Source organism: Brachyhypopomus gauderio, chromosome 12, assembly GCF_052324685.1.
Source record: "Brachyhypopomus gauderio isolate BG-103 chromosome 12, BGAUD_0.2, whole genome shotgun sequence".
In the NCBI taxonomy this organism is placed as follows: Eukaryota; Metazoa; Chordata; class Actinopteri; order Gymnotiformes; family Hypopomidae; genus Brachyhypopomus; species Brachyhypopomus gauderio.
Window position 1 is genome coordinate 21,390,680 of NC_135222.1, and position 22,500 is coordinate 21,413,179.

A 22,500-nucleotide genomic window follows, 5' to 3' on the forward strand; every position below is an offset into this window, starting at 1 on the left:
TCGGTGTGAACTTTAGCGGGGGGTCTGGAGGGGGGGGGGGGTCACACACAAACACAGCCGCCTGCTGAACGGAGTCTTTGCTGCATGGTGACTGGGACACTCTCGTGTCCAAATCTGTGCCTGATGCAGTGTGAACACTTCTCTCCCCCAGATCTACCGCGCGGATGGGAGGAGGGCTTCACCGTGGAGGGCGCCAGCTACTTCATCAAGTAAGCGCGAGCACGTTTCCGTTCGCCGGGGTCGCGCGAGCCCGCTGGAGCTGCATGGCGTGCTCGTGCCCGCGGGGTGTCGCGCGTCCTCACGGGACCCCGCGGATCAAGGGGGGCAAGTTGCGCTTCAGTTAACTTGTACATGTGGGGAACGCACATGTTTTACGACTTTTTGGAAGAGCCCCTGGTTACGTTTGTTTAAATGGACTTGGACGGGACTTGTCATTGTTTTTATGAACCTTGACACCGACATAAAAACACGAGTGGTTAATAATATGTAGTCAGGACGCGTGTCGTTGCCTGGCCGCAGCTTTGAAAGTCTGACAATGTTGCTAATAATGAAGAATATACTGAATAATATACTGAATTGTTCGTATGTAGGCTGCCCGACACGTGGATCTTGGAGTTAGCGATCTTGAATCTTTAGACTGCGGACTGAAATATGCAGAAGACCCTCCACGTATTTGACGTTGGTAGTGTTCACATATGAGCCTTAATGCTGTGTAAGAAATAAAATAGTTACACTCACTCAATCCCAAGCCCATTTTATACATGAACATCAGAACGTTAAAAAGAAGACAAATGAAAACCAAATGATCAGAAAGTAGTGGAGGTCGGTGGAGCAGCCACGACAGGGTCATTCTCGGTATTTCTAAAGGTCTAGAAGCACTGATGGGGAGACAGGGAAGAGGCCAGGATTGAGCTTCAGGACGGCTAACAAGGTCATTACAGACAGAGACAGAGAAGCTAATTCTCACTGATGGCTCTGGTGGAAACAAAGTAGACAAATACACACATGCTTGCTGTAATTAGACAGACAAACAGAGATCTGAGACACAGAGTTTACTACAGTAATGCTAGCAGGAGACAAGGGTGTGATAACTGCAGATGGAAAGATGACCACAGCGCAGAGTCAAGACACTATTGAGCAGGAAGTGTTTTTGATCACAAGGACTTTAAAGGCCGTTAGCTGGCATTTTTTCCATTTTAGACTTAAGCAGAGCTGGAGTGGCTAATCGGGAGATTCGGGAGGATTCCTGATGGGCCGGCTCATGTCAATCTCTAGTTTGGGCCGATTGGGAGGGAAAAATAATGTTGGGCCGGATTTGGGCACAAAACTCCCAGGCTGAAAAAAGGGCCCACTCCAGCCCTGGACTTAAGGCAGCATGAAATAAGAGTGACCACATGTCACTTTTGTTTATTGCTACTGATGCCACTTAAATGAAAACAAACTCTTGTTTTGTGGAAGTTGTGCATTACCTTGAGTGGTGGTGATTGTTTTGATCTCCCCTACAAAACAGCTGGGACATCTTTCGTCTTTGTGTATGGGGAGGCAGGAGGTGTCCAGCTCTCGTGAGAGGTCAGCACTGACGCGTGACCTCCACGTGAGCGATGCTCCACTCACGTCTCTCCCTTTTACCACGTGGCAGGGGTCAAAGGTCTCTGCCTGCCCGTGCTGGACGGGTTTGTCCATTAACATTCTCCTCGTGTCCAGGATTGTGCAAGACCTTCACGTTCCCTATCAGCTGCATTTGCGTTCCCATTGTGTCCTCTGTGTGTGTGTGTGTGTGTGTGTGTGTGTGTGGTCAAGCACATGTGGGCACGTGATATAACTCTTTCCTTTGGTGACAGAGATAGATGGCGTGATCAGACTGTCCAATCACAGTGGTCAGGCACGCCAAAGTCACTTTACCCATTCAGCTTAATTTAATATGAAAACAGCGGCAATAAAAAACATTGACGCCCACTGTAGCGTCCACGTGTCCTTCATCCTTTCACCAGTTCAGCTGCACTGGTTTTGCTTGCTTGCTTGTTTTGCTGCCCAGAGCGTGTGTATGCTCAGACGTCCGCCAAGAGCCGGTAGTTTTCTGCTGTGTTTCACAGCCTGATTTGTTTGGAGTGCAGGAATCAACCAGCACCTCGCAGGAAGCAGCTGCCATGCCCCGGCACACACTGAGCTTCTAATCCAGCATCACTGTACCAAACTCATCCCAGCACAACCCAGGAACACAACATGTCTGCAGACCCTTCTTTCCTCCAGCATATGTGCCAGTTGCCGGTATTGGGATGATGTGATGGTGTGATGATGTGATGGTGTGATGATGTGATGATGGGATGATGTGATGATGGGATGGTGTGATGGTATGATGGTGTGATGGTGTGATGATGTGATGGTGTGATGATGGGATGATGTGATGGTGTGATGATGTGATGGTGTGATGGTATGATGATGTGATGTTGTGATGGTGTGATGATGTGATGGTGTGATGATGTGATGGTGTGATGGTATGATGATGTGATGGTGTGATGATGGGATGATGTGATGGTGTGATGATGTGATGGTGTGATGATGGGATGATGTGATGGTGTGATGGTGTGATGATGTGATGGTGTGATGATGGGATGGTGTGATGATGGGATGATGTGATGGTGTGATGATGTGATGGTGTGATGATGGGATGGTGTGATGGTGTGATGATATGATGGTGTGATGATGTGATGGTGTGATGGTGTGATGGTGTGATGATGGGATGATGTGATGATGGGATGATGTGATGGTGTGATGATGTGATGGTGTGATGATGTGATGGTGTGATGGTATGATGATGTGATGGTGTGATGATGGGATGATGTGATGATGTGATGGTGTGATGGTATGATGATGTGATGGTGTGATGATGTGATGGTGTGATGATGTGATGATGGGATGATGTGATGGTGTGATGGTGTGATGATGTGATGATGGGATGATGTGATGGTGTGATGATATGATGGTATGATGATGTGATGGTGTGATGATGTGATGGTGTGATGATGGGATAATGTGATGGTGTGATGATGTGATGGTGTGATGATGTGATGTTGTGATGATGGGATGGTGTGATGATGGGATGATGTGATGATGTGATGGTGTGATGATGGGATGGTGTGATGATGGGATGATGTGATGGTGTGATGATGGGATGGTGTGATGATGTGATGGTGTGATGATGTGATGGTGTGATGATGTGATGGTGTGATGATGTGATGATGGGATGGTGTGATGATGGGAGGATGTGATGGTGTGATGATGTGATGGTGTGATGATGTGATGGTGTGATGGTGTGATGATGGGATGGTGTGATGGTGTGATGATGGGAGGATGTGATGGTGTGATGATGTGATGGTGTGATGGTGGGATGATGTGATGATGGGATGATGTGATGGTGTGATGATGTGATGGTGTGATGATGGGATGATGTGATGGTGTGATGATGTGATGATGGGATGATGTGATGGTGTGATGATGTGATGATGTGATGGTGTGATGATGTGATGGTGTGATGATGTGATGGTGTGATGGTGTGATGGTGTGATGATGTGATGGTGTGATGGTGTGATGATGTGATGGTGTGATGTGGAAGTGGACGTGAGAGTTTCCCGTCACATCGAAGCTTTGCTGCTTTGTTCTTCAATGCTTGTGTAGCATTTTTAGCTTAAAAGAGCAACAAAATGCAGCAAAAATGTCTTTGAAGTTACGAATGACAAGTTCTGAATGGTACTGAACATTCATCCCTATCTTCTCTTCTTGGGAATGCCTATCCCTTCTTGGGAACCCTAACCCTAACCCTAACCCTAACCCTGGTAATATATTCACCTCTGCAGCTAGAACGACACAACTGCTTTTCAATAAGTAAGATTTTTTTGTTGGTTTTTTTCATCCCTCACACACATAAGCTGGTGCTACAGTGGTGCCTTGTTGCGCTGTACATTTATAGTTTCAGAAATCTACCCGTATGAAATACATCACCTGTCTGTTTTAGTGTCCGCTCTTTTGTAGATCTGTTACGCAGTGTGACCCAGAGTGCATTAGTACCAAACATGCTGCTCTTCACTTCAATCATTCTACTTTGGTGACGAATCAGTTTGTTGTTCTGGGGTTTTTTTTTCCTCTGGCTGTTCTCAGACCAGTGGGAAACTCGGCCGCAATATTAGCATAATGGAGGGGGAGTTTGAAAGGTCAGTGAAAATGATTTTGGAAATGCATTGCTGCTGACGGTTTTATTGTGGTGCCTGGTGAAGGCAGGCTTTGTGTGGAGCGTCTGCAGTCTGGCTGTACGCTGCAGCTGTGAGACACTAGTAGCAGTATACAGATGTCAGGGCTGTAAAATAAAGAGCATGTTCGTGGCCTACGGGACACCACAGTTCCTGCTGGGATCCTGTACACTGCCACTACGCACTGTTCCTGTGTCAGAATTTGTTAACGTCATTTGAAAAGGCAAATGGTGATTTTTAACAGACACTGGCTTCACAACCTATTAAGTCAATTGAATTACTAGTCAAACAGCTTAGCATAAGATGTGAGAACTTATATATGTGAGTACAGCACAAGTTTTACTAAAGAATTTGTACGCACCATTTCTTTTAAAATTGGCAGGCTCATGTGCGTGAATGTAAACAGCACCTCAGTCTTGGGGAAAACAAGCTTGTCGTTACATCTTAGCATCTATCCTGTCATCCGATAAGTCTGCACAAACAGCAGAATGTCATAAAGTGCACGAACTACAATATAAATAGAATAGATCTGGAGTGGAAACATTAGACGTTAGACATCTCTCAGAACCCCTCCGTTCCTGCTGATGTGATTATTATTTCTGTGGTTAATGGGGAGAGCAGTGTGTGTGTGTGCGGCATTCTGCCCTTGAATCCTGGATCTGAGGTATACATGATTTACTGCAGGCTCTGTGGTTGCCAGATATTTCATACATCCCATACAAGCTTGTAAGGGCTAATGGAGAAAGCAGTGGAATGTCGTGGCACCTGCCTGGATTCCTGCCACGTGACAGGAATCAAAGATGCAGCCCGTGAACGGGGAGTTAAGGAGAGAGGTGTTTGACATTGACGCAGTGTTCTTCCCCTCAGAACTCAGAGGAGTTGTGGGACAGATCCTAGACCAAGAACATTGCTGGACAGCTCAGTGAAGGCCGCACTGAGTGTTTCTTCTGCATGTATTAGGGATTTGAATGGGATTGATGGAACCAATATCGTCAAAGCTCTGGATGATGAAAGTTCATCTCTCCTGGTGAAGGCCATTGAACTCCATATAGATCAGTGAGTTTTCTGGGTGATTCATAAAGAGATCGCAGATTCAGATGATGGCAGTGTGCTCGGGGAGCTGACCGACAGCAGATCTCAGCAGGTCTCAGCAGGTCTCAGCAGATCTCAGCAGGTCTCAGCAGGTCTCAGACTTGGGGGCAGTAGAAGGTTGGGGGGAGCAGTGGACATTTCTTTTGTGGTTTTCCCACTAATAGGTGAGATGGATGAGGTCACTCAAGGCAATAGTCTCTTCTCTCTTGCCTGATCACTTATATTGACAGACTGTCTTCACAATAAGTTTCTCCCTTGTTGAAGGACTGGATTATGCAGTTCTTACCTGCTTTCTGAAGGTGAGCTTATCTCAAGCATAGCTTATCTCTTGTGTTTGCATTAGCAGTCAAATAACACTGTGTTAGGCAAATGATATTTAGGCTGGACTATTTAATAAGAAGTGCAGGTTGTTGAGTGCATGTGGTTTGGGCCGAGAGCTGGCTGCAGGACTGGGCTTTGGTTCTGATGGTTTTGGAAGCCAGCACCGAGCTTCTGTTCTGGTCCCCTTCACTCCTTGGCCCATTGTACAATGAGCAGACTGAGTCCACCGGTCCAAGTCCACACATCGCTGGTGTGACAACAGCCTGTTGCTAGTGCAACAGGTTGGTGGAAGTAGGAAGCATTACAATGTGCCCGCACTAGTAGTATAGTATAGTAATATTAACATAGTATAGTGCAGTAATATAAACATAGTATAGTAAAACCACATTCCCTTACACCCTCTAAAATGGAGGACAGACACACACTATATACATTCCTGACACTATATACATTCCTGGCCACGTCCATGCACTTGGGTGTGTGTACAATGTTCAAACATGAATACATGAATTTAAATCGTAGGTTAATACCTCTTGTGTTTGAGCATGTTTTGAGCAAGTGTCCAGCTCTTGATTTCAGGTTCTGTTGTCCGTAGTGTGGGTGTGTGGGAGGCTGCAGAGGAATGTGTGTGACTCCACAGTCATAAGCAGAGCTGGGCGTCCCACTCCTCACCTGGAGCCGAGCAGACAGATCCCCAGACAAGTCCTCCTGAGTTGAACTACTGCAACCCTATAGCTCTCAAAGGCACTGTTGCTCAATGCTGTCCTGTTGGGACAATATTCTTTTTGTCTTTTGGGTCAGCGTCTCACGGGAGACGAGGGATTGGGTTTCCGTGACGCTGCGGGCCGTACATCGACTGCCCACGACAGCGAGCTGTGGTCTCCCCAGGCTAGTTCTCCCACAGAATGAATAATGAATATGGAGAAAATGGCTGTTTGTGGTATTTTCCCTTCTCTGCTAAGCTGTTTTTGCACTGTTCTCACACCAATCTAATCAGTTTTGTCTGTTCTGTGTGTAGATGTGATTCTTGGCGCACAGTAGGATAATCGGCCATACAGAGTTTCACAAGAGTGAACGTAGCACAGTAGACACTAGTTAAAGGGAAGCAGGGTCCCTGTTAACGCCGGGATGTTTTTGCCCTGTGCCAGGAATAACCTTTGACCTTTTATTTTCTGATCCCTCTAAATCTTGCTAGCTCAAGGAAGTATGTGTCTCAAGGAAAGAGTGGATTTGTTGAGGACTAGATGCACTCCTCACCATTCACTCCTCACAATTCACTCCTCACCATTCACTCATGGAATCACTTATCTGCCATGCAAATTATTCCAATTCCTGAATAACTGTCTTTTTAATAACTTGTATTTCGGGTTTACCTGGCTAAGAGTTTTTATTTGGATGTTGTGTGTGTTGTCTGGCTCCTGCCCCTGACAGAGGGCATTCTTTACAAGCTTTTACGCTGTTGTTGTTTTTTGTTGCTGGCTTGACCACAAGAGTTCAGATGAAAGCAGCTTGAAAGAGCTAAATGTTTTAAAAGCACGTGAGACTGTTGACTCGCTCTGTTTGATGAGGTTGCACTAAAGGAGCATTGTTCAGATTTCCTCATGTGGAAAATAAAACTAAACTCTTCTCCCTATCCTGAAATTATTATTTTATATTATTGTTATTTTCATAGCAGTTTATTTTATTTTTACCATAAGACATAATGGCAGACCCCAGATATTTCTGAGTCTTTCTTATTCTCGTAGCGGTAAAATCTTTTTGAACATGCCAACTCACTTCTGAAGGGTCTGGGTTTCACCACAGGCATTTTATTGTTTTGAAGCAGATCTTTGTAGCTATTGAACATTAACTAGTTTACAGTGTCCCAGTCGTGATGAGTAGTAGCTCACTGAGAATAATCTTACAGAACATCAAATGCTTGATCTGGATGACTGGAGGTCCTACTTACAAGCAGCTGTTGTGAAGTTGTCGGTTCTTCAGATGGAAAAGCGAGGTCCTTTGCAGGGAGGTAAACTCTGAGCAAAGTATTTCTTTATTTTCAGTAATGTTTTGATTGTTGGCCAGTTCACTGCCTTAGCAACCATGAGAACTCTTAGCAAACAACAACCCAGATGACCAAATGAACTCATTTTATTGCTGCCTCGTTGAGGTCTTAGAATCTAATGCAAATGAGGTTGTTTGAAGTCATTCAGTGTGAGGATCGAGTGCCAGTCTGTACCTGTGGCCAAACCCTCTCAGATCCAGTGGACAAACAAGCACTGGCTGCTTGTGTTCTCTGCCCTGCTGGTACCTCCACTGTGACTGAATGGCACTACAGCCTGTAATCAAACTCTCTCATACGGGAGGCTCTAATCAGTATATTTCAGAGCAGAGATGCTCGCTTTCAGCACGATACGACATGAACCCTAGACCCTAAACACCAATGAACCATAGATACTGATGGACTCTAGACCCTAGACTCAGTATCTCTGCAACTGCTGTGGACCTGACTCATTTATGATGATTACTGATTACTGAGTTATTCGTGGCCTCTATCTGTGTTTGATTACGATTGCCCAGTTCGAGCTGTGTGACTCATGCTGACCTCTGAATTTTGCGTGTGTTTGATCTATGCACGGTTCCCAGCCACGAGAAGTGAGGTGTGTGTAGAGCAGGCTGGTGTTGTGGCCTCTCCTTCTCGCTCCGAGCTGTGTGTGGAGAGTGGGGGATAAAGTGATTATGCTGCGTTTTTCAGTGAGGAGGAGGAGGAGGAGGAGGAAGAGGCAGGAGCCCTTCACTGTGATGAGACTGTTTAATGATTTCCCCTTTGCAGAGGGAGACGTGCGCAGTGAAGGCGCAGTGGACGAGAATGGACATGAACGTGGGGAATGGGGGTGTGTGTGGGTGTGTGGAGGTGTGTGGGCTGGGCAGAGGCAGTTGGGAGTGGGGGGTTGGTGTGTGTGTGGGGGGGGGCAGAAGTGGGCAAGAAATGGAAAATTGTACTTTAGAATTCACTACCTGGAGCCATTTATCTTTCCAAAATTGTATTAGCTGCCTCTGACCACCAGCAGCCAATGAAGAGTCTGCTTGGTGCAAATGAGCTGGGGTGAGTACTTGCCAGAAGACCTCGGGACAGGGTCTCGGAGCTTTTCAGCTCGTGTTGTTGTAGGGTTGTGGGCATGTCCACATCTCTGGCCACGCACTCCCACCTCCCACCCCCCCCGTGGCGGACGAGCTACGGAAGGCCGCGGTGCCCTGGCACCATCATGGCAGTGAGTGATGAAGGCCATGATGCCAGGCGAAGAACACATTGTTTGTGCTGGTAGAAACAAACAGCACTCGGGTGGTAATAACAGTGTTCTGGAGCGGTGGGGAAAAAACAGGACAAACAAAGAGGGGATTGAGCGGCGGACACAGTAGCCGTTTGTGTGCTGCCGGCAGCAGCTACTCCGTCAAACGCTGTTAGACCGGCGATATTTAACCCCAGATCCTGCGGTGAACGCCTGGGCATTTACGGGTGAGATGAGCTCCCCGTTACCCCACGTGCGCTAAGCAGCATGGGTAGACGTGCAGACTCAGGGCGAGAGAGCGGGCAGGGCGGAGGAGCGGGCACCAGGGCCGGACGCCCCGACGGCAGCGTGGGTCTCTGCTGCAGCTGCCTGTCCTTACGCTCCGACACGCCGAGGGACGCCGGCAGAGACAAGAACCAGGCCCAGCTGGAGACTATCTGTGAGGAAGCGGAAGAAGTCTCCACAGGGGAGGGAAGGTAATGCTGACAGAACTCAGACTGCAGCCTGGCGTGGTGCCTTTGAGTCAGGGTGGGTGAAGTGAAGAAGTCAGACGTCTGAGTGAGGGTTATTTGTTTTCTATTCACTGCGGCAGTTGATGTAAGTAGCATTATTTATGGCATAGCTGGACATAGTCGTTTCCCAACAGTGGCTGAATGTGAATGGATGTGGGAGATTGTCCGTATTTTGTCAAGAGAGAGAGGGAGATAAAAATGGAGAAAGAGAATGAAAGAGGATAAGAGAGCATGAGAGAGAGAGAGAGAGACAGAGACTTTCCACATTTTCAAGGCAAGAGATGAGAGAGAGGAAACCTCCCAGGTGACAGATATTTGCTGCATTACCAGAATTCGCCTGTGACCTTCAGGAAGCTAGAGGGAAGAGAGAGTTTGAGGAGGTGTGAGGAGAAGTGAGGAGGTGTGAGGAGGTGTGAGGAGAAGTGCAGGTCTAAGGAGAGGTGGATTCTGTGCTCTGTAAGCACTGGTCGGCGTCTTTCGCTTCAGACGTTCCACTATCTGGATTTGTGGGTTCATGTAATTCAAACCATGACAAGAATGTGGGCAAACATCCACGCTTTTCTGGGCTGCTGAAGGAAACGACAATGGCTAATAATGAAACGCTTTTGTTCTGGAAATGGGGCATTCTGGGATTGACGGCCTTTTACAAGTATGCGTTTTCAGTGGCCTGTGTTTTCAGAGTTTTCACTCGATCGGGAAGAATTAAACAGAATGCACAGGCAGCTGAATTTCTACTTTTCATCTTGTCTTGGCCAAATAAGTATGCTTATCATTTTGGGAAAGTCCTGAAAAATCTAATTGTTACTTGTTTATTACTACAGCTGACTAAGATTAATGTTTGACTAAATTAATAGGTCAACAGACTGAAAGTGTTGAATATTTTTATATATTGTGTTACACTCATCCTGAACTCGGTGAGCTACCTCAGTGGAAGGGTATGAATCTGCATTTGAGGGTATGAATGTTAAAGACCGCCAGGCACAGTTCTGTTTATAAGGTCACCTGTGTCATAATAGCATCAGTGAAAGGGCAGATATTACTGGAGGGAGACCTGTACAGTAAATATTTCTGAAAACACTACATGCTGTTAAGCTTTGGCTCTCCACAAATCAGATTCGTTCGTACTTGAGCGCAATTTGTGCCTTGAAAAATAAATAGATTGCACAGATTAATGCTGTCTGATTGCGTGCGTCTGTTATTAAATTAAATGTGTAGTTATTAAATGTGTGCAGACATTGCATAGCTTAGTGATATATCATGCTATGGAGTGTCAGGTAGTGCATCTATAAATGCAGGTAATTGAGGATGTTGGAACTAACATGGCATTGCTGTAATTTATGTCAGTAATTGTAGTGACGGAGAACTCAATAATGAGTTCTCATGGGGAGGATTTATTTGATCTGTTGATGTTCTTTCTTGAGGTGGAGCATTTTTTCTCATGTCTGAATTATATAAGCTAGTAGAAAAAAAGTAGTTTCAATTTGCATATGAAAACATTTTTCTGTGTCTTTAAAATGACCTCGCAGTAATGGTCATAAAAACGTCTTACATTACAGAGTTTCTTGATTCTCGAAATGAGAGGACGCATTATTCGGTTGTCGAAGCTCTTTCTTCTCTTGCCATAGATCTCTGTACCTGTTAAGTGTTGTAACATCAGTGTTTTTTGACTGTGTTTCTGTCTGACATAAGTCATAAAGTTTGGAAATAGTCATGTTTTCAGATGTAGTTTGACACTTTCGCTTGAGTGTTTTCTCTTTGTTAGTGCAAACTGATCATCCCCTGTGGCCCCGAGTCTACGTTTAGGTGCCGGAAGGTTCCGGTTGCATCCGGAAAGCCAGCTCATCGGTTCTTCCTGTTTTGCGTGAGCTGAGCCATTGGGCATTCGTCTGACAGGTGTAATGTGAGAGTGGGGGATGGTGAAGACCCTTCCTCTAACATTCGATTAGAGAAGACAGTAGAGAAGCTGGCAGCGTAGATGCTGACGGCGTGAGTCTGTCCCACTGCAGGGGGCTGCGGACCTGCTGAGGTAGCACTATCACCCCCTGCCCTGACTCCACACTCTCAACCTCCACCAATGAGACGCGGTGGGCGTCAGAACAGACGCGTCCGGGGCGAGGAAGCGGGAGGAGGTCACGGCAGGGTCGCGCGCTCTGCTCTCGTCCGAACGAGGAGGATGGTGTCTGAGGAAGGTGTGGATCGTTACTGCGCGAGGTCCTGGACGGCTCTCTTTCCTCCTTGACGTGTATGGGATTGTACCGCTGGCCCTGCTGGTTCCTGGATGTGAGGACGCCCTCTCAGAAGGTTCTTGGAAGTCGCTGGCGGACCTGGTGGTGAAACTGTTGCCCAACTTTGGAGGACACACTGCAAAATTGTGTTGCTGCTGCTATGTACAAAGTGGAACCAGTGTAGTTTCGGTTTTTTGGAGGTTCTGAAGGTAAGATCCTTGTAGCTGGTATCTCAATAGGCGCAGTCCACTCTGGAAGGTGTTATTCATTCACCTTCTTGTTATTCTGTTGGGCAAAGGTATTGACAGGAAGAGAAGGACAGCGAATCAGCAGACACATTGTTTTAGCAGAATCATTACCAGGGCACTGTGACTCTTCCCCAAAGTCATACGGAGTGAGCATTCCTGTTTGGTTCAATATTGTAATGGATTGATTAGTAACTGTGATTTACATCGGGCCTCGCTTAGAGCACAGGCAGTGAGAACACTTTTAATACACGAGGTCAGGTGAAATTCAACAAACTCGTACAAAGTGTGATATATTAAAATTGTATTTGTACTAGGTTATCCCATGAGTTTGGAAGGTGTTGTGTGTTCATGTAGGGTAGCTTGGTGTCCGATGAGAGCAGAGCAGGGTTTGGAAGGTAAAGGTAACTTTACCGGGTTGTTGAACTTCTAAATCAATGTGTGGAATTGATTTGAAGCTGTCTTCAGATGGCACGATGATATCCAAGCATGTCTCAAACAGTTTGAGATCTGTTCCTTACACCTAGCTGACAGATGCAGTATACTTACAATTTTTTGGCTACACTCTATTCTACTAGGAAATTTGATAGAGTTTTTAAACGTATCTATGTAGTGATTTTAACAATTACAATTGAAATTGAATTACTTCAATGCAGATTTACAGGATCCAAGACTAGACACTAACCTAACCCCAATCTAACCCTTAGCACTAACACTAACCTAACCCTAACCCCTAACCCCTAACCCCTAACCCCTAACTCGTAACCCTGACAGAGCCTCATGCTCTCTGCCCTACACCAGACCACAGTGTTCCTAAATGAAAACACCTGTTAAGGAGAAGAACTTCTGAAATGAGCTGTGCTACTACAGCCTTTGAAGTATGACTGTGCATAGCTGAATGTGAGTCTGAATCTGAGCTGTTAGCTCACGCCCGTGACATTACAGCAAAAACCGTGTCAGGTGGTATGAGCAGACAATCAATGGTAGATGATTCATTCACTTCCTGGTTGGATCCAGTCGCCGTGGATACAGATCATACCTGGCATTGAGAAATAAATCTTATATTGCTTGAGACACAAGAAAAGTGTGAGTGCCACTGCTATGACAGCGGTGCATGTGACTAGCAGACGCATTCTGTAGAGTCATAACTCGCTAATGTAAGAAAGGAAATAGCATGTCTAAATGAAACAGGTCACGGTTATTTATGTTCAGCTGACGTGGATTTCCATAACATGCAGCTGCAAATGTGCTATTGATTGGTCAAATGTCCAAGAGTGTGCTTTAGAATGTGTGTGTGTGTGTGTGTGTGTGTGTGTGTGTAGATGTGTGTGTGTGTGGGGGGGGGGGGGGGGGGTGTGTGTGTAGGAGTGGCAGCTGATGGTGTATAGGTGCGGGATGTTTTCTTCAGGACCCAGGGCTATATTAAAGGAGCCAGGCCCTTCCTCACTGAGGGAGTACAGGTCTAGGGATCGTCTTGGGATCGTCATGGCTTGTTACTATACACTGGGCCAATGTAATTGGTAGAGACACTACATGTATGGCATTTCCTAATAAAAACTGCAGACTTATGTAGGTATGTAGGTCATTTGTGATGTTAGTTTGGTGACTGGTGGGTTTGTGAAGGCTGTAGGTGTGTGTGTTTTGCGTGAGTGAGAGAGGATTTGGGTGAAGTTCTACTATTACCCTATTCTGGTCCCTATTCTGATCCCCACTCCGAACCCTATTCTGATCCCTATTCTGGTCCCCACACTGGTCCCTATTCTGGTCCCCACACTGGTCCCTATTCTGATCCCCACTCTGAGCCCTATTCTGGTCCCTATTCTGATCCCCACTCTGAACCCTATTCTGGTCCCTATTCTGGTCCCCACACTGAGCCCTATTCTGATCCCCACTCTGGTCCCTATTCTGGTCCCTATTCTGGTCCCTATTCTGGTCCCCATTGTGGGGGTGTTCTTGGCACACACATCCTTCATTAGCTGATTGTAGTCATTAGTAATCTCTGAGCTGGAGGGCTGGCACATGCTGAATCTTGGAAAGGCTCTCCCTCTCTCTCTCTCTCTCTCTCTCTCTCTCTCTCTCCAGCTCTCTCTCTCCCTCTCTCTCTCCCTCTCTCTGTCTCTGTCTCTTTTATTCTCTGTCATTCTTCCAATTCTTTATCTCTATTCATCTTTCTTTTCTACTCATGTCTTTCTTAGTCTTTACCTTTCCTTTACTCCCTCTCTCTCTCTCTCTCTCTCTCTCTCTCTCTCTCTGTTGTCCTCTTCCTCTCCTCCCCTCATGGTCATTGTCTCCATGTCTCTCTCTGCCCACTAGCTTACTATGTTTTTATTGTTTCTCTGCTCTTCTGGTGTCTCACTTGGTAAGCCAGGAGAGCCTGGAGCACTGAAAAGCAGAACATGTTACGTCATCAGGCCAGTGACGAACACACACACACACACACACACACACACACACACACACACACACGCGCGCGCGCGCACACACATACGCACTTACACTACAGGGAGCCAGAGTCAGGCTCAGCTGCTGTGCTACGTGTGTGTGGCTTGTTAGGTGTGGGTTCGTATTTATGTGTGTATATTCCCCCCCCACCCAGTGGCTCAGTGTGAGTGGGAGAGCCCGGGGAGAGAGAAAGCGTGTTTAAATGAGGCTCGGTACTGGGCTGCAGTAGCAGTAGTGGGATCCTGGCTCTGCTCGGCTGTCCTTAACCCGGCCACGAGTATGTGGAGGGAGCGATGGTACTCGGAGTACACCCTCTACCCAGGACAGCCCGTCTGCCGCGTGACTTACAGGTGTGTACCTCCCTGGACATCTTATTACCCTGCTGATGAAGACGCCTGGCACACAGATATATCAGATGTGTAGGGGTGAGGTGCTGCAGTGTTTGACCCAGGGCCAGAGATCTGTCCAGAACTCCGGTCTCTGCTGCCCTGTGTGGGTTAGTGCTGTGTAAAACCGGCTTGCTGGACGTTTTTCCACGGCTGGACGGGACCGGGCTCCAGGCACCTGGACCCGTGCTGCGTGCAAGGCGGTGATGCTGGTCAAGTGGTAGGTCCCTGCTCTGGTTCCCTGACTCCTCCGGGGGACACGCTGCTCGTGTTTTCGGATGTCGGTGCAGCGGTGTTCTGTCTGCTCTCCTTGGCTGTCCGAGTGAGGCGGGAGACGCTGAGGGCTGGTGCGTGCTGGGGCTCTATGTGTGGCTCTGATTGTTGATGCAGTAAGACGTGGACTCACTAAGGCAGCTTTGCAGTGGTCTGTGTTCAGCTATTCATGGTTATGCACTCATATAACCCTGTACGGAGCAGGTGTGCACGCATGATGATGAGCCCTGATACATTCAGGTCATAATTCACTCTCTCTCTCTCACTCTCTTTTTCCTCTGTCTGTCTGTCTCTCTGTTCCCTCTGTCTGTCTGTTCTCTCTGTCTGTCTGTCTCTCTGTTCCCTCTGTCTGTCTGTCTGTCTCTGTTCCTTCTCTCTGTCTCCTATCTCTCTTTCTCCTCTATCTATCTCTGTCTGTCTCTGTCCTCTCTCCTCTATTCTCTACACCCCCTCTATATCTCTCACTCTCTCTCTCTCTCTCTCTCTCACACACACACACACACACACACACACACACACACACACACACACACACAGGTCTATATTTAAATATATATTTTTATATATAGTACAAGCATTCCACTTTAACAGTGTTTTCTAGTCCTTTCCACACGTGAAACTTTTTCATTTGAGAAACTTTGCAAATCAAAGGAACTCCGTCCTTCCGCAGTGCCGTGTGTTTCTGGTGATTCTGCAGCTACGCCTTGTGCTCATTGAGATTCAGTGTGGTGAGCCGCGTGGCGTGCCGGGGCCTGTGAGAGAGGACGCGTCCACTCTCCTGGGCCCTGTCCGCCGTGCCCGCCCGTCGCCCGCTCCCCCTCCCCTCCTGGGTGTGGTGTAGCAGTCAGGCCGCCAGCAGCCTCCGCTGGCCCGAGCCCCCACCCGCGCACGAGTCCGTGGGGCTAGCGTGAGTTCTTCCTACATGGAATCAGCCTGGTAGTTGTGGCAACTGAAGACTGGAAAAAAAGACAGAATGGGAGGACCACACTGTGTTTTGAATTATGACATGGAAGTGCACATGTTTCCTGGAACGCACGGCGGCCTCTGGAATTTCAGGAAACGGTGCGATCTCCTGGAGCGGATGTGGACGGGGTCCGCGTGGGCGTCTCCACACACATCCAGATCCACTCTGTATGTCTGACTCAGCGGTTCTGTATCACGGAAGTTATAGAAAACGGACTTGACTGTTGTGGAAATATTAAGTGATTATGTATTGTGTACTTCCTTACCTGTGTTGTGTGATGTGCTGCTGCATGTTTAATTAGTCTCACAAACACAGACGCGATCTTGTAACGACGTCGTGTCTAGTTCCGCAACACCAAGTTCCAATAAACACATCTGTGCAGATTGTTTTAGCTCCAGAAAGCATGTCACCACTTATGTGATTGGAAATGGAATGTGTCTCGTGTGTGCGTGCGTGTGTGTGTGTGTGTGTGTGTGTGTGCGTGTATGGAGGCTTGTGCTGCAACACGAGAGTCCTGGTGTAGACTTCTCCTGCAGGCTGGTGGCTAATGAAGCGTGGGCTAGGGTAACTCTGGGTATTAGCGTCCTGGTGGGGGGGGGGGGGGGTGGCTGCTCTCTCTGTGTTAACTGATCCCACTGAAGTTTGGGAAGGGAGGGGGAGAGAGAGGAGGAGTGGAACAGAGAGGAGAATAGGGGAGGAGAGGGGAGAGGGGGGAGAGGGGAGAGAGGGGAGGAGGAAAGACAGAGGAGACTGTGCATTCACACATGCTTGTATGACAGCGATAACAAAATGGGAACCTGTCCCAGAGGACGGAGGAAGAACACTGGGCTAAATGCTGGCCCTCTGGAGTGTGTGTGTGTGTGTGTGTGTGTGTGTGTGTGTGTGTGTGTGTGTGTGTGTGTGTGTGTGTGCGCGCGTGTGTGTGTGTGTGTGTGTGTGTGCGTGTGTGTGTGTGTGCGTGTGTGTGTGTGTGTGTGTGTGTGTGTGTGTGTGTGTGTGTGTGTGTGTGTGTGTGTGTGTGTGTGTGTGTGTGTGTGTGTGTGTGCGCGTGCGTGTGTGTGTGTGTGTGTGAGCGCACCTTTCCAATCCACAATCAGGTTTGACATCTCTGTGGAAAGTGCCTGGTGGGATTTCTAGTAAAGAAGCTCTTTGCTTTGCCTGCTTATTTACCTACACATGTTTTATTTACTGTCAAACACAGCGAGCACTCGTGTCTGCGTTCTCTCTGTAGAACCGTAGCCCAGCGTGTGGGGCCGTCTGTGCTCCAGGGTGTGATGGGCGCTATATCCCCTTGACAGGTCCCACCGTGTCTGGGGCTGAGTTCCACCATCCTCCTGAGCTCCGGTGGGCTGCTGGCCTCCTGCTCCTCAAAACTACTGCTCCTCCCACTGTGGAACCCTGTGGCCGTCTGGTCTGTGGTGTAGGAGGTGGGGTTGGCCTTACTGGCTCTGTGAACTCGGCTCGGTAGGCTCATCTGTGAGGACCTCATGCTGGTGGGTTTTTATTTAGTACTGCCAAACCCATTAGAGTTTCTGTTTTGCAAAGTCAAAATAAAGTGATGTTTTGGATACAGCCCGTGTGTTTGTTTGTTATGGACCGTCTGGAGAAGGTTTCATGACAGTATGCTTACGCTCTGAGGCCACTCCCATTATCGATAAACACAGGGATTCTCCTCAGATGGTGCGTTTAGCCCGGTAGCCTCATTCAGGCCTGTGGGAAGAGCAGGACAGTGAATCAGTCATTAGAGCTGCATGTCATCGTGTGGGTTATATACTGGGAGATTTCCAATCTGGATGGTGCCCTGCAGTAATGAGACGGGGGGGGGGGTCATGTGGTGGATGGTTTGGGGAATTGGCAGTGACACCCCGACAAACACAGTTGTCCAACTGGCATGTGCATCATGTCTGAAAGCAGGTGCACACCTAGGCCAGGAGAGGGTCAGTGTGCTTCATCGATTTCTGTCTCACTCTCTCTCAGTCTTTTTCTGTCTGGCTGTCTTTCTCTGTGTATTTGTCTTTCTGTCTCTTTGTTGGTTGTCTCTCTCTTTCAGTCTCCCCCCCCCCCCCCCCCCCCTCTCTCTCTCTCTCTCTCTCTCTCTCTTGCCCTGTTCCTCTTGCAGGAGTGAAACACACCTGCTGGGCCTGCTAAAGAGAGCACGTCTTGTTCCTCTCATTATTCAAGGCTGAATGAGGAAGGAACCTGCCCCCCCCCCCCCCCCCCCACATACGCCCACACCTCCACTCACCCCCCCCAGCCCCACCCCCCAACCTTCTGTCCACTGCAGTCTGTGACTGCGTGTTTTCACCACTACATCACCACTTGCCTTAGTTTACTAGTTATTACCAGGCGAACTGACACACTATGTCATCAGACACTCTAAGCTGTGCTGGAAATGAAAAAAAGACATTTAAGGTAATAGTGTAGAATGCTGTTAACCCTCTGCCTTAACTCTCCATTAACTCAGCAGTGTCTGATGAGAGTTGTGTCTGAGCAGTGTCTGATGATCAGTGTCTGATGATCGGCGTCTGATGAGCGACATCTGATGAGCAGTGTCTGATGAGCGGTGTCTGATGAGCTGTGTCTGATGAGCTGTGTCTGATGAGCTGTGTCTGATGAGCGGTGCCTGATGAGCGGTGTCTGATGAGCAGTGTCTGAGTAGTGTCTGATGAGCAGTGTCTGATGAGCAGTGTCTGGTAAGTGTGGGTAAGGGATGGAGTTGAGCACGACGGTCCGACGGGAGGGGAGAGTTCTGCGAAGACGCCGTGCTGACACTGTAGGGCGGAGGTGCTCAGGGAGGAGACCCCACCCACTGGTGTTGTGGCGGCGTAGGCAGACAGGACGGAGCACCAGTCAGTGTGGTGAGCCCGAGCCAGACGGAATAACCCCCCCCCGCAACGACACCACAGCGAGGAAGATGGGCTGCCAGTTCTGCCACTGTGTTGAGTGCAGCGTAGGTGGAACACAGCTCCCCGGAAAACGAGGCCCATCAGCATCCGCTGGGTCGACACGAGAGGGAGGGAGTGCCGGTCACAGCGGCATTCGGCAGGAGACGAACACGCAGCGACAGAGCCGGTTGGTCGATCCCCAGGGGGCGGGGCTTGGTGTCAGGTAGAAGACCTTTTTTTCTGCAGATGAAGCCACCAGTGCTGGAGGATCTGATCACGAAGCACTACTGCTGGTTGGTTGGTGTCCAGGGCGGACAGCACAGGTGACACAGGCAGTGACCACAGAACACATGGGTCAACCCAGGAGCAGCTGCGTGTCCATCTGTGCCAGACGCGGTGACGGAGAAAGACTTTGTGCGGACCGACTTAGTGCAGCACAGCATCAACAGTGACGCGTGTTCGATGGCAACTGCTGCTGGAGCCATCAGACAGCGGCGGGGATTCCTGGAGCAGATAAAGCATCACAGCGGAGCACTGGCAGCTGACGGAGTCTGACTCACACCCGCTCCCACACGTGGAGGAGAGCTCGGCTCCCTGGATGTGCTGAGCGACGCTCCAAAGGCTAAAGAGAAGATGGTGTTCACGCAGTGCACAGTTCACGCTGATGGCCTTCGGGCTCTGTAACGCACACGTGTGAGCGCTTGATGGTGCGAGAGTGCTGCCCGGGGTCCTCAGCCATCGGGGCTTTGTCTGCTTACACCTGAGGCGACGTCCTTCCCCCTGGGTGCCCATGAAGCGCTGCTGCTGCTGTCGACACCACAGTGACGCCGAGCTCGGTGCTGTGAGCCGGAACGAGGTCTGTCTAGCCCGGGGGGAGGGCTGCTGTGCTATGTGTGGGAGGAGTCAGTGCCTGAATGGGAGGGGCCAGTACCTGGGTGGGAGGGGTCAGTGTATGTGGGAGTGTCCAGTGCATGGGTGGGAGGAGCCAGTGCATTGATGGGAGAGGCCAGTACCTGAGTGAGAAGAGTGTCTACATCACTCACTGGTCCTGCTCCAGTCTCAAGTCTCTCTGCTCAGGTCTCTCTGCTCAAGTCTCTCTGCTCCAGTCTTTCTTCTCATGTCTCTCTGCTCATGTCTCTCTGGTCATGTCTCTCTGCTCAGGTCTCTCTGCTCCAGTCTCTCTGGTCATGTCTCTCTGGTCATGTCTCTCTGCTCAGGTCTCTCTGCTCAGGTCTCTCTGCTCCGGTCTCTCTGTTCCGGTCTCTCTGCTGCGGATTCCCTGCAAACGCCCTGGGGGCCTTTTCCACCAGTGACACTGGGAACTATCAGATATATTCACAGCAGCTCTTCTGGTGTTTGGCTGCAAGCTCAGGACACATGGAGCGTATGTTTGGTTGGCCGTCGGGGTCTGCGACGTCTGCCACTGACTCCGTGCCACACACCAGCCTGCCAGAGACCACCAGAGTGATGCCAGTGCCGGAGCGTACCGGTCCAGTCGCTGCTGCCAAGCAGTGTGACTGTTGACCCGTATCGCAGGAAACCTTGCTGCGATAAGCAGCAGTCGCTACAGGACGGTGGTGAAGGAGCACCTGCGTTAGACCCACACAGGAGACAGAGCTGATGCAAAAAACACCTGGGCTGGCCAGGAGGGGAGTCCTGCCACACTAACAGTGAGGAGATCGCCACGTGAGCCGCTACGTGAGCCATCACGTGAGCCTGGGGGTGCACTGGTAGAAATCACATGAGCACAGTGAGAATTCCCAGAATGCCATGCACCAACCTCTCATCCTCTTTAGTTAGATGTTCATTTAAATTAACTTTTTAAAGGAGGTTCTAGTACTCTGTGAGTATTTATAGCTCACAGCAAAAAGCACGGAGCTAGAGACATAAACTGACTTATTCTGTCCTCACACACGCTGGGCTCAGACTTGCATCATCAGCTGAAGCAATACGTTTTTTGCAAATGTGAGCAAATGCAACTGCATTCGTATGTGGACTGGTAGTGTGATACCACTGCCCTGACTCTGGATCTTAATGATTTTAACAGTGACATTTGATTTACAACTCACGGAAGATTTAGATGATTAAATATGATAATCCAGATGTGAATATGAGCTCTTTGTGTGTGAGAATTCATGTTTGTGTGTGAGAATGCGTTCATGTTTGTGTGTGAGAATGCGTTCATGTTTGTGTGTGTATGATGGACAAAAACTCTCCTTAGTGCAGTTTCACTCAAGTGCATCGATATCACACTCACCACTCGGTCCACTAAACCTCAGCTGTTGTTCGGATTGTATGTTTGATAAGACTGTGCAGCTAGGAGGTAAAGATTGTGCATCTGCAGTACATCTGCACCTGAACACACCTGAACATACTACACCTCCACCTGAACACACCACACCTCCACACCTCCACCTGAACACATCACACCTCCACCTGAACACACCACACCTCCACACCACACCTCCACCTGAACACACCACACCTCCACCTGAACACATCACACCTCCACCTGAACACACCACACCTCCACCTGAACACATCACACCTCCACCTGAACACACCACACCTCCACCTGAACACATCACACCTCCACCTGAACACACCACACCTCCACCTGAACACATCACACCTCCACCTGAACACACCACACCTCCACACCACACCTCCACCTGAACACACCACACCTCCACACCACACCTCCATCTGAACACACCACACCTCCATCTGAACATACCACACCTCCATCTGAACATACCACACCTCCACCTGAACACACCACCCCTCCACCTGAACACACCACCCCTCCACCTGAACACACCACACCTCCACCTGAACACACCACACCTCCACACCACACCTCCATCTGAACACACCACACCTCCACCTGAACACACCACACCTCCACCTGAACACACCACACCTCCACCTGAACACACCACACCTCCATCTGAACACACCACACGTCCACCTGAACACACCACACCTCCACCTGAACACACCACACCTCCATCTGAACATACTACACCTCCACCTGAACACACCACACCACACCTCCACCTGAACAAACCACACCTCCACCTGAAAACACCACACCTTCACACCACACCTCTACCTGAACAAACCACACCTCCACCTGAACAAACCACACTTCCACACCACACCTCCACCTGAACAAACCACACTTCCACACCACACCTCCACCTGAACAAACCACACCTCCACCTGAACAAATCACACCTCTACCTGAACACACCACACCTCCACCTGAACACACCACACCTCCACCTGAACAAACCACACTTCTACCTGAACAAATCACACCTCTACCTGAACACACCACACCTCCACCTGAACACACCACACCTCCACCTGAACAAACCACACTTCCACACCACACCTCCACCTGAACAAACCACACCTCTACCTGAACAAATCACACCTCTACCTGAACACACCACACCTCCACCTGAATGCACCACACCTCCAGCTGAACGCCCCTGAACACAACCCACCTCTACCTGAACACATCACACCTCTACCTGAACACACCACACCTCCACCTGAACGCACCACACCTCCACATCATACCTTACATGAACACACCTGAACACACCACACCTCCACCTGAACACACCACAT

At 49.0% G+C, this 22,500-nt stretch overlaps 1 protein-coding gene across 12 annotated transcripts in view; it reads left to right on the plus strand.

Annotated features, from left to right (window-relative positions):
• The window catches only part of plekha7b (pleckstrin homology domain containing, family A member 7b), a 77,868-nt gene that overhangs the window by 556 nt on the left and 54,812 nt on the right, over positions 1 to 22,500 (plus strand). For 10 of the 12 annotated variants that reach the window (XM_077023807.1, XM_077023798.1, XM_077023800.1 and 7 more), the window contains exon 3: positions 152 to 209. In XM_077023807.1, coding sequence (XP_076879922.1) covers positions 152 to 209 — 58 coding nt within the window. Of the gene's footprint in view, positions 1 to 151; positions 210 to 9,066; positions 9,403 to 14,541; positions 14,701 to 22,500 lie in introns of those variants that run through there. The other 2 variants (XM_077023797.1, XM_077023805.1) reach the window with 2 other exon arrangements.